The sequence below is a fragment of the Megascapheus bottae genome, chromosome 2, assembly GCF_031878675.1.
Source record: "Megascapheus bottae isolate mThoBot1 chromosome 2, mThoBot2.hap1, whole genome shotgun sequence".
NCBI classification, from domain to species: domain Eukaryota; kingdom Metazoa; phylum Chordata; class Mammalia; order Rodentia; family Geomyidae; genus Megascapheus; species Megascapheus bottae.
This window is the reverse complement of record NC_143510.1, coordinates 57,573,339-57,586,381: the sequence shown is the minus strand read 5'-3', so window position 1 is coordinate 57,586,381 and position 13,043 is coordinate 57,573,339. Positions and strand designations below refer to the sequence as shown.

General features: G+C 46.1%; 1 protein-coding gene across 2 annotated transcripts in view; it reads right to left on the bottom strand.

Annotated features, from left to right (window-relative positions):
- Positions 1-9,828, bottom strand: part of Srgap1 (SLIT-ROBO Rho GTPase activating protein 1) — a 229,074-nt gene extending 219,246 nt beyond the window's left edge. For both annotated transcript variants that reach the window (XM_090327941.1, XM_090327937.1), the window contains exon 1: positions 9,501-9,828. In XM_090327941.1, coding sequence (XP_090184067.1) covers positions 9,501-9,567 — 67 coding nt within the window. In that variant the 5' untranslated portion in view covers positions 9,568-9,828. The remainder of the gene's footprint in view (positions 1-9,500) is intronic.
- Between the last annotated feature and the right edge of the window lie 3,215 nt (positions 9,829-13,043).

Genomic DNA, 13,043 nt, shown 5'->3' with positions numbered 1-13,043 from the left:
CCTTCCCTTCCCTTTCCTTCCCTTCTCTTCCCTCTCTTCCCCTCCCCTTTCCTTCCCTGTTCTTTCTTCCTCCCTCTTCCCTTCTCTCTTTACTCTCCTGCACTGAGATGAGGAAACATGAAGGCCCTCATCAGATGCCAGCCCTCTCATCTTTGATTTTGTATCCTTTATAACCATGAGCCAATAAATTCGTTTATTATCCATTACCTAGTCTGTGGAATTCTATCTTAGCAACACAAAACAACTAGAGCATCATACATGTATGTTCTCTCTGGAAGCAAAGGAACAGATTATGCCTCTGACAGACAGATCCAATAGGGAAGGTTCTCTTCATTTGTGTGGCAGATGATTTATTTTTGGCAACCCTTAATGAACAACTACAGCAGGGCAATTCATACCTGTAGCTTCAATCATACACACATAGAAAATGGAATGCATTAGCCCTGGAGACACTAACAATCATGATGCAAGGAGGTATAACAAATTATCCCCTTTGTAAATAAAAGTTTTAGAAAGACCACTAAGATATCTTTCCAAGACTGGACTTGGCTTACTTTCTGATGACTGGCTACATGCTTTTCTAAAGAACTACTAAAATCTACAATCTTTAGTGATGGTTTAGCTTTGTCAGGATTAAGTCTATTACATACACACTGATCTAACTGGGATTTTTTTTTCAAGTGATGAATGAGATTAGAAAATGGGATGTGTCGTTATAAGTAAATCAGAAATATCTCCCAGATGTGAGGGCAATCTGGCTGCCACATTGTCACCCCACTGATGGCCAGGGTTGATTCAGCTGATCTGGCTGGCTAGGTGGGTGTCCCCTTCCTCTCTCTCCGCTCCATGCGCTCCATGTGTGTCCCTCCTGAAGCTGCGTGCTTGGTGGAAGAGGACAACCATCTCCAATAGAGGTGGATGGGTCTTTAGTCAAGGGTACATGGTTATACAGACAGCTACGCTCCCCTGCTAGAACCTCCAAAGAAGCTCTCAAGAAAATCAGAAAAATCTAAAAGAGGAATGGCCATGAAGACAATACAAGTAATTTTTACTGTGCTTAATGGTACACATCATTTTGTGTACATTACTGTACATGGTTTAATTCCAAGCCTATACTTTTGGTCTAAGTGTGGGAGAGCAGATCTCCCAGCTTCAAAGGAAGGTATTTACTTGTAGATTATGCATTTGCAGGATGCAGATAAATGTGTATAATTAAAATGTTAAATTGGAGAAAAACATAGTCTGGAAATTTTCCAGATATAAACTTTTGGTAATGCATTGCAGAGTTCCCATAAACACTCTCTATGTAAGTCTAACAGATGCTCAATGCCCAATGCAGTGACAATCTGGAAGTGTATTTATTAATTTTCTCCTTTCTGAAACCAGGAAACTTTTCTAAGGTACACAAAAGCTAACATATTCCCTTCATGAAATCCTCAAAACACACCACCTTTCAGAGCTACATTATTAGCAAGGGATGCATCCACCATCTGTCTTGTAGAAGATAAAAGTGAAAACCGTAAATAGTAAAGCAGCCACAAAATAGGCAAGCCACAGAGTCTGCCAATAAAAATCCAGTTTGTGTCACTTCTAGTGCCTTCTAGAAAGGGAAGCACTCTAACCCAGTTCTTTCTATTTTTTTATCAACCTCTCCTCTAAAAACAAACAAACAAAAACACACAAAACAGAATGAGTAGAACTCGGTCTTCCAGCAGTGGTGAATCCATTGCTTCAGTAACGTGGATTCAGTCTGGCTTAACTGCCACTATCTTGAGTTATAACCACTATCATTGTCATAACCCTAATGACTTTTCCTGGCATACTTTCCCAACAAACTATAAACAGAAAAAACAATCAGAGTGCTGGGGCCGGGAGTTTGGCCTAGTGGTTAAAGTGCTTGCCTAGCATGCATGAAGACCCGGGTTCGATTCCTCGGTACCACATATATAGAAAAAAGCCAGAAGTGGTGCTGAGGCTCAAGTGGTAGAGCTCTAGCCTTGAGAAAGTCCAAGGACAGTGTTCAGGCCCTGAGCTCAAGCCCAGGACTGGCAAAAAAAAAAAAAAAATCAGAATGCTATGTGGAGCTTTACAGTCAGACTCTGGCCCCAAGAATATGTCTGCCTGTTGATAATATCTTAAGATTAACCTGGTAACTTCTTTCTGACCTGAATTGTATGGAATCCTACTGTAATTTTCTGTCAGAAAGTCCTTCAATAAATTGTGCTCCATGCAACTCTACATGGTCTCAAGGATACTTACGGATCCGTCCTCATAGACTAGACTGATCTGCTCTGAAGCAACTAACTTCTTGGACTTTCATTTTGTTTGGTAGTTTTTTGGGGTTTTTTTTTGTTGTTGTTGTTTTTGTTTTTGTCAGTCCTGGACCATGATCTCGAGGCCTTAGCATTGTTCTTGGGCTTTCTGAAGGCTAGAACTGTACCACGGGAGCCATAGCTCCATTTCCAGCTTTCTTTTTTTACATATGTGGTACCGAGAAATTGAACCTGGATCTTCGTGCATGCTAGGCAAGCACTCTTACCAATAGGCCAAACTCCCAGCCCCACTTCTTGGGACTTTCTCTCTAGGAGGTTGGAGATTATAATCTGACTGCATTGTCCCTGTACTGGAGCTGTCATTGATCCTGGCAGAAGAAAATTTTTTTGGCTGGCACAAATTATCTAGAGACAAATGCAGGCAACCATTACATATGTGAAAGAAAATTGACTTCCTCCTACTCCTTCCCCTGCGTAAATACCATTTAAAGGTTTAATTCCATTCTGAAAACACACGAAATTTCACAGGCAGACATCCAAAGTGAAGATAGTCCAATTTCAGATCATTAGACACCTATAGTTCTATGGTAATTGCCAGAGAAGATGGGAGGAAGATGTTTGGGTAAGCCATACTTTCAGAATAAGAAAAGCTAAGGGTGGAAGTCCAGTGCCCTTCCCACAGACCAGTTGTGGAGGAAGTTAGAAATGCCATTCCAGGAACTGGCACCTTAAGCATGATCCCAAGAAGATGGGAGGATGCCACCTCCATGTAGGGCCTGGGGTTAAAGTAACTCTTTATGCCAGGCTTGGAGAAGGAGCAGATTACTAGGGATAGAGAGACAGAAGTACCTCCTCAAGGAAAAGATAGTTGTCCCCAGCAAGTGTTGATGGTGAAGGTGGCAATGTCAAGTCCTCAGAGAATTCCCCACAGCAACCTGATCATTCAGAAAAGTTTGGATGTGCTACATCACTTCTCTTCATTATGCATTTCTATTCCCCAAATCCTTACACCTTGAGCTTCTCACACCACACAAATCTATAAAGAATCACAGCATGGGCCGGGTGCAGTGTCACGCCTGTAATCCTAGCTACACAGGAGGCTGAGATCTGAGGATCAACAGTCAAAGCCAACTCAGGCACAAAAGGACCTGAGACTCTTATCTCCAATTAACCTCTAGAAAATGGGAATTGGGGCTAATATAATGTAACCCTTCCATTAATTACAATTTTAAAAAATACCAAAAAAAGAAAAAAAAGAAAATGGGAAGTGGGGCTTGGCTCAAAGGTAGGGTGGTAGCCTTGAGCTGAAGAGCTCAGGGACAATGAGACAATGCCCAGGCCCAGGGGTAGAGTGATAGCCTTGAGCTGAAGAGCCCAGGGAGAGCACCCAAGCCAAGTTCATGCCCCACAAAAAAAAAAGAATCACATCATGGAAGGATCCCTAGTGAAGATCTCCTGGTATCCTGTGTTGCATACCTCTAATAGTGCAAACTGAATAGGGAAGAAACATCTAACTTTTGTTATTTTTAATGATAAATTTTATTGTAAAGGTGATGTACAGAAGGGTTATGGTTATATAAATAAGGGAATGAGTACATTTCTTTTTGGACAGTGTTACCCTCTAACATCTAGATTTTTAAGGCACTTTTTTTTCTTTTTCTTTTTTTACAATAGATTGGGCTCTACCCTCACAAATACATTGGTTCATTCTGGGTGCTATTATTCTGTACTGGTAAGAATATATGTTCCAGCCATTGGGGGAAGAAGCTTGACATTACCAAGTAAAGTGAGCACACACATTCTCCATGACCTGGCAAGTATACAAAGAGCTCCTCCTGTCTATGGACACCAGGGGACATTATGGTTTCAGTAGTGTCCACCCATAGGTACACATATTGGGGTCTAGCTGTGAGCTGATGGGCTTTGGGAAGTAACTGAGGGCTCAGACTGGATCAATAGATCAATCCCTTGATGGTTTTATAAGATGATAACATGGTTGGGAGCTTTAGATTAAAAAGTAGAAGCCAGGACCTCATTGAAGGAAGTCAGCTGGGAGAGGCTATCGTCGAAAGATGTACTAACTAATGAATTTCAAGCAATCAAGAAGCAGGTAATTGTCCTGGACGAACCTGATTACCAAAGGATCAGCCCAGATCAACCTAGATGAGATAGAGAAAAAACAGAACATCTAAGCTTTGCTTGAATTTCCTTTTGCTCACTTCCATCCTGAAGTTGGATCAGGCGGAAAGCTAGCTTCCTACACTGAGTCTGCAAATTTACCAATAGGTGATTATACTGTACTGTAGTCCAAAAATACAAAAAAGTATTAGATACACCAAGCAAGGCAGCTAGGCAGACAAGTCTCCTGTTTAGGCATTATAGGTCCACAGGTACCGGTAAAGCTTAGTATTTCCATTGAAAGCAGTAATAATTGTTGACTGGTCCGTTGCCAGTGCCCAATAATTTGAGCTGTGGTATGATTATCTTTCATTTGAATATTTACACAATCATTTTATAGGCTTTTTTTCTGCTTAGCTAGTCTAACATAATTCACTATATCATAAAATTTTTTCTTCAAAAACCATTGTTAAGGACTGGCTAACATTCTGTGTGTAGCCATTCATTGGTTCTCTGGTAGAACTTAGTTAACTATGGAACACATATGATTGTTTCCAGCTCTGTGACTTTCTAAAGAAGTTGTAAATGTTGAGGCAATACAGGGTGGCATGCTCTAGATAATTCTGAATGAGCACCATATTAATTGATACTAGAACAAATTGTGTTCCCCAAACCTTAATTTAGTCATTCAACAAATGTTTAGTGAAGCCTTGAACTACCTTGTATTGGAGACATATTGATTTCTCCTACCCAAATATTTTCTATTTTCTAGTGAAGTGAAAGTAAATTAGCAAGGCTAAGTGTTTTTGTTTTCATTGTTACATTAATCTTAAAACATTTTCTTTTCAAAAAAGATTATGAAATGAGCTGGGCACTGGTGGCTCATGTCTCTAATCCTAGCTACCGAGGAAGCTGAGATCTGAAGGATCACAGGTCAAAGCCAGCCCTGGCACAAAAAGTCCATGAGACTTTTGTCTTCAATTAACCACCAGAACACTGGAAGTAGCACTGTGGCTCAAAGTGGTAGAGCACTAGAGCTGAGCTGAAGAGCTTAGGGACAGGTCCCAGGCCCAGAGTTCAAGCCCCACAACTGAAGTGTATTATTATTTGGGGGAGTAGAACTGGTGTTTGAAATCAGGCTCTGCACTTGCCTAAGCAGGCATTCTATCCTTTGAGCCCAATCATTTTCCTTTTCATTATTTTTTTAAATAGTGTATTGCTTCCCCCCGCCCCCCCCCCCCCCGGGCCAGCCTGGACACTGATTGACACTTCTTATGGACACTTCTTGTGTAGCTAGCGTGACAGACATACACTGTTGTACCTGGCTTTTTATTGGATGGGAAGATGTTTCAGCAACTTTTCCATAAGGATAGCCTTGAACTATGATGCTCCTGATCTTAGCTTTTTGGGTCTACAAAGTAATGGACATCTTCAATCAGATTCAAAGACCATAGGATAAGAAAACTCATTTTTCAGGAGAAATGAATGTGCCCTAATTGTGTTCTTTTACTAATGCCTGTGTTCCTTCATGAATAAATGATGATGAGGAGGAGGAGGTTGCCCAAACCTTAGCAAAGTAACTACATAGTGGTAAAAATCCCATATCAGGAATCATTCCTTAAGATCAAGATATTATCTCAGAAATCCTGAGATAAACACAGTTGTTGTCAGGGCTCTAGGACAATACTCCAATTCTAAGCTGGAAGATGAAATGATCACATGGAATCAAAATGGTTTTTGTAAACATCCATCCACCTAGATTCTACCCAATGGGAAGACATGACCCTGCCCGTGGGGAAGAGATTTCTGTGTGAAGTCTAACACTGCCAAGGTATCCTTCAGCAAATAAATACATCAGTTACTTTTGTTTATCATCAGAGGAAGTGGTTAGCTAAAATAGGCTGTTCCAAACACAAACACCAAAAGTCTAGATCTTTCCAATTGGGGCAGGTACTCACAAGTTAAAATGTTCACACTTCAAGGGGCACCCCAGCAACAGAAAACAGAAAATAGGAGTCTGGCCTCCCATGCTATCTTTCTGGAGGGCTCCAAGGCATTACTCACCCACTTTCCCCTCTACTTAGTCTAGGAGCCAAGGTAAATTGGTCCCCAGGGATTCCTCCACCTCCTATCTCCCATTACCAAGTTTGCACATGAATGAATTATCTTCAGACTCTAGCAGTGAGTGAAAGGATTACTAGGGAAGATAAAGTGTAGCCACAGGGCAGGGAAGGGCAGGTACAGGGAAGTCCTGCAGCCAAGACTCCAGGGTGTGTAAGGGAAGAGCACTGGAGGAAAAGAAGGCAAAGGTCACTTTTTGTAAAAGAGAATTCCTTTTCAAAACATTCCTTTCCTGGTGTTCATAATTTTCCCTCGGATTGGCTTTGGAAAACACCTTGTATCATATTTCATCATTTCATTGAGTTAATTTCTTTTTCTTTCTTTCTTTCTTTCTTTCTTTCTTTCTTTCTTTCTTTCTTTCTTTCCTTCTTTCCTTCTTTCTTTCTTCCTTTCTTTTTTGCCAGTCCTGGGGCTTGAACTCAAGGACTGAGCACTGTCATTGGCCTTTCTCAAAGCTAGGCCACTCTACCACTTGAGCCACAGCACTATATCTGGCTTTTTCTATGTATGTGGTATCAAGGGATTGAGTCCAGGTCTTTGTGCATGCTAGGCAAGCACTCTACACTAGGCCAAATTCCTGCCCAGAATTAATTTCTTAGGCAATCCTGGGGTTTGAACTCAGGCTCTCTGGTACTCTTGCCACTTGAATCCTTTTTCTTTAGTCATTTTTTAAAAAAAATAATGGTTGCATTTTTGGGAGGGAGAGGCTGGGAGTAGAGAAGTAAGAGTGGCCTCAGACTGACTGTGATCATTCTACCAGTGTTCCCCGAGTAGCAGCGTTTACAAGTGTGTGACAATACACAGGGCCTTATTGATTTTTAATAAATACTATAAATCCCAAGCATACAAGTAACCACAAAACAACAGAACTTACACACTAGAAAAAATAAAAACAAAACAAGAAACTTCTTTTTCTTTTTTTTCTAAGTGAGTTGATCGTAAACCTGAAAGCGGAGATAACTAAACCAGAATACGTGTGTGGAAATAAAAACTACCATTCAAAGTCGGATGTAGTGGCTCATGCCAGTACTCAGTACTCAGGAAGCTGAGATCTGAGAATCAAGGTTTAGAGCCAGCCGCAGCACAAAAGAACCTAAGACTTATCTCCAGTTAACCTCTAGAAAATGGGAAATGGGGCCTGGCTCAAGGGTAGGATGGTAGCCTTGAGCTGTAGAGTTGAGTTCAGGGACAGCACCCAGGCCAAATTCAAGCCCTAAGACCCATTAAAAAAAAAAAAAAAAAAGCTACCAGTCAATGCTTCAAGCAGCAGGAAAGCAGGGGTTGCTGAAGATCTGACATCCAGCTGAGAGACAGGTACAGGGGGCATAGTGGTTTTGACCAAGAGAATACTGCCTTAGAATGAAAGGCTTTCAGCCATTTGTAGACTTCTTATGTATGAAAAGAAAGGTAATCCTCATTACAAAGTTTCCCTAGCTCTAAGAAAATCATTGCTTCTCTACCTGACACAGCTTCCAAAACACAGCGACAAGTCCTTATGAGTATAAATTATCTTAATTCTAGGCAGAAATTTAAAAGAAAAAAAAAACAACAACAATCCTGTGTCCTGAACGTTTAGCTTCACTTCACTCTAGGGGGCAGCGCAAAGGAATCTCCCGTGGGCCATCTCAGGTGTGGCTGCTGTGGCCGTGGGAGTGGGCTCCCCATTGGCTTTCATACTTGGAAAACGCCCCTCCCCACCCTCAACCCCACCGCCACCTCCACAGGCCGTCTCATAACTCCCAGCAGTCTCAAAACTTGATCCCACAATAGAACGCTCCATCTCCACCACTTCCCTGAAGCAAGTAGAATGATGTGTTCTCTCTGATCTTTCCCAAGAGGGTATACCCACAAACACAGGTGTGTCGACAATGTAGCAGTTCTTTTCAACTTCGCCTTGTATACATAAGGAGCCACCAAGATCTCAACACTCTTCCCATTGTCTAAACCAGAGAGCTCACATATAAACACATAAAAGCCAGCCAGCACACACATATATGTTTAGCGAACACCTTAGTGGCAAACCAAAATACTTAATAGAAGAGAAAAAATATAGATGTGTATATATTTAGCCACAATATACAGAAAGTAAAAATGCTTAATAGATCTTAATTCAGTTTCCCTCCTTGGCCGGCACAGTCCTAGGATCGAAGCCTCTGATCAAATGTCCAAACATGCATTTTACACGCAGGTGCCTCTCCCCTGTCCATGATAAAGCAAGGTTCTTGGCGCGTGTGAAAGATGGCCCTGGATTCCAGCCAGTGATAAAGGAGGAGTCAGATCCATCAAGTCACTGCTGTATTTAACTGCCAGGCTCTCTCTGGGAGCTATCTCATTAAAAAAAAAAATGGGGAGGGGGGTGCTGACTTGCCCTAATAAAGAGACAAGTGTGAATATCTGAAATAGGGTTCACTGGGCGATGCTCTAACACCCCAGGCTGTCCAGTCCGAGCACTGGAAAGGGGTGTGTGTGTGGGGGGGGGAATCACTAAACAAAACCCCTGCCTTGACAATGATTTCATGTAAGAAGAATGATGACTGCGATCCCCGAGCTGGAACACCCCCGTTCCCCCCCCCCCCACGGCGCTCCTGGCCTTCCCCTGGTCAATTGTCAGCTCAAGGTGGTTAAGTTCAAGCCCGGCTGTCTCCCAATGGGAGATGCGAGCCGGCACCCAGGGGAAAACCACCGCCAGGGCTACAGTTCCCGGTGGGTTTGATGGGACTGGGATTGGAGCTTGGAGTGGAGGATTGGTGACCAGCCCCACCCACGGGGGAGAAGGGGTGTGTGCCTGTGTGTGTGTATGTGTGTGTGTGTGTGTGTGTGTGTGTGTGTGAAGGGTTCAGCCACAGCTCCATCTGATCCCCCCACACACCCCACCCCTCCATCACCTTCCTCCCACGCCGACCCCAAGTTCCTTCCACAGGCAAACTCCAAGAGCACAATGACAAGAAACCACACAAAAGGAGCCGGGCCAGCCGCTCCCATCCTTACCTTTGACTTGACTTTCATACTCGGCGATGATCTCTTTGTCCTTTTTGAATCGGCTCGGGGTGGACATTCTCCGGCTTGTTCCGGGTTTCTGTCCAGTGGTCACCAGCCGGTCTCCTCGGAGAGGCAGAGTTTTTGCGCTCGCTCCCACACGCCAGGGGAACCCAGAGGCAGCCGGGGCGGGAGGGGAAAGAGGAGGGAGGGGGAGGAGGAGAAGGAGGAGGAGATGCAGGGGGAGGAGAAGGGAGAGGAGCAGGAGGAGGAAGAAGGAGTGAATCGAGAACTAGATTAACCCGGGCGCTGGCACCATACTCTCGGGATCGAGCCGCCGTCGATGATCCGGTGGAGGAACCCGAGGCCGGCGAGGCCAAGACGCGCAAACTCCGGCGAGCGAATGGCTGGGGAGCGGGGGGCGTCTCCCGGTCCACCCCACCCCGAGCGCTGCCACTTCCTCTACGGCCGCTGGGCGGACGCGGGGCTCGCGCCGGCGATCCGCACCATTGTTAAGAGACGCGCACCGGGGACCCCGGGGAGGACCAGATAAACGCGCCCGCCTGGGACACCGGGACCGTCCCTTCCTGCCTCCTCCAGACGCCGGCACTCTGTGGTCCCACCCAGGCTGGGAGGTTGGAGACGGGTGGATGCAGCTGGGGCTGACCCTCTGGCGATCGTCCCCGCCAGGCCTTAGGGCCCGCGATCCCGGAGCTCTCGTCCTCGCGTTGGATTCGGGAGGTGGCGGCTGGATCGCGCCCTGGGCGCAGCCCACAGCAGAGTTGAGGTCTCGGCAGTCGCCGGCGCCTCGAGGCTCCACGGCTTCTTCTGGCCGCGGGCGCGCTGGAGCTGTCGCCTCGTCCCCTTTTCCGCTGCTGCCCCCCGGAGGCAGCAGGTGACTAACACACGCGCCGCCCGCCGGAGCCGCGCCCCCTGCGGCCGCCAAGTTGCCGGCCGGTGGCCCGGCTCTCCGCCCCGCGCCGAGCGAAGCGCCCGGGTGGCGCTGACTCCCGCGGCCCCTCGCCGCTCCCGCTGGCCGGGGCAGGGGTCTCGGGAGAGGATCGCGCTCTTGGCGGTGCCCCGCTCCGCCCTCACTCAGTCCCTGCAAGCGAGGCGAGGGAACGCCAAGGCTCGTCCCGGAAGATGGATGCCTCTGGTGGCCAACCGCAAGCCGGCCTCGGACGCCACTGGACAGCTGTGGGCGGAGCCCCCCGCCCCGGCCCCGCCCCGCCCAGCCACCCTAAGTGGGGGTCCAGCGGCTGGACAGGCCTTTCTTTCTCTCCTGCCGAGTGACGAGGAGCTGGGGGGGGGGGTTCTTCCCAGTCCAGTTGTGGGGGGGGGGGAGGAGATTCCCTCCACCAGGAGGAAATTTGAAATTGTGGACAACCAGGTTGTGAAAAATCGAAGGAGGGAGAAGCTCTTCAGTCAAGGCAGAGACAGGACTCAGCACTCAGCACTCAGCACTCAGCACTCCTCTGTCCTGGAGCTGGGAGGGCGGGGAACCAGCCGCACTTAGGGCGCCCCTAGTTTTCTACAGTTTGACCGCTTCAGACCTTTCCAGACTCCTGGAATCACTTGGTGAATGGAATGGTCTTGATTTGTCAAAGCCATGTCTCCAAGAGCATGTCCAGGCCCAAGATGTCTTCCCTACAGAGACCTGAAGGAAGCAAACAAGTTTATGCTTTGACCATTCCTTCCTGTATGAACTTTACCACCGGCCAAGTCCAAGCTCTGAGCTGGGGGAGACAGGAATGAGGAGCCTGCCCTGAGAGATCTCACAAGCCAGTGCTGTATTAATACCTGCGGTGCAATAATGCTGAAAGAAAGAAAGCACGCTTGTACACTAATACTGGATATCCCGAGAGTGGGAAACGTGGGAAGTGTGAGGGTTTTGGAGAGTAGGAGTGGTACCTGAACAAGGGGAAAGAGGAGAGGGAGGCCTCCAGTGCCAGGCTGAGCTCCAGTTCACAGTTCTGCAGTTAAATGGAGGGGTGTGGAGGGGTGATTTGTGTAGTATGAAGATGACTGTTGGCGGTGAGGAAGGATGGAATAGTTAATGGGGAGCAGGTGAGGCAGCCACTCACAGGGGGAAGAGTCACAGTCAGCATGGGGTTTGCTCAACTCCAAATGTGACGCCTGTCATCCATACCTGGGGAGTGTAATGTGACAGAGGTGACAGTCCCTACATGGAGGTGATGCCTGGCTTGAGCTTAGACCCAAATGAATGAATGGTGGGGTCACCACGCTCTGCAGATGGATGCCCTGGAGGTGATTCTTTTAAACTGATGTAGCATGCTCATGCACAGAAAATGAGTGTGACTGGCCAAGGCCTTCTTTTTTTTTTTTTTTTTTTGCCAGTCCTGGGCTTGGGCTCAGGGCCTGAGCACTGTCCTTGGACTTTCTCAAGGCTAGAGCTCTACCACTTGAGCCTCAGCACCACTTCCGGCTTTTGCTATGTATGTGGTACCGAGGAATCGAACCTGGGTCTTCATGCATGCTAGGCAAGCACTCTACCACTAGGCCAAACTCCCGGCCCCAAGGCCTTCTTTTTTTGTGCCCCTACTGGGGTTTGAACTCAGGACTTTTAACTTTTTGGCTTGAGGCTGCACCTTGAGCCACACCTCCAGTTCCAGCTTTTGTGGTGGTTAAGGAAAGATAAGAGTCTCACAGAGTTTCTGGCTCTGGCTGGCTTCAAACTGAGAGCCAGCCTCATATTATCAGCTTCCCCAGGAGCTAGGATCACAGCACACACCTTGGTAAGAGTTTTCAAATCAGAAAACCTGATCTCTTTTCCTATCCAACTATTCAATGTAATAATGAATCACTTATTCTTTTCACATCTAAGATTTTTTTCAGATTCTTCTTATCTTCCCCCTGTTAAAGAGCCTACCTTACTTACATATGATATAATGAATGCTTGTGAGTTAAAACTCATAAATGAAAAAAGACTTAAATTCTGGAAACTGGATACAGGGACTTTGGTTTTCACAATTATTCTGTGCTCTGGGTGCCACCATATAACAGGTACTTTCATACTTACAAAACAAAGATGATGGCCCTCTATGAGAAGTTTGTAAGATGGTGGATTCCTGTCCTTTTCAAGACTACCCAGCCTTCTATAACCAGAACCTTACTATCGGATCGTATTCCCTGGGAGTAAGCGGACAGTGTCCTGTGGGCCTCACAGCCATACATCAAATAGCAGCAACACTCTGGCCCACAGGGTAAGTAAAAGAGGAACAATTTATAACAATTAAACATACAGTAGACATCCCGGTGCCAGTGGCTCACACCTGGAATCTTAGTTGCTTAGGATGCGAGATCTAAGGATTGGGGCTCAAAGCCAGCCTGACCGGGATATCCACAAGAATATCCAATTAGCAACTAAAATGCTGAAAGTAGAGCTGTGTCTCAAGAGGTAGAATGGTAGCCCTGAGCACAAAAACTTAGGGTCAATGCACAGGCCTTGAGTTCAAGTTTCAGGACATGTTAATAAAATATGGACATGTTAAAGAGTCAATGTCATACTCACATGAATGTTCTGTTTAGTTATAA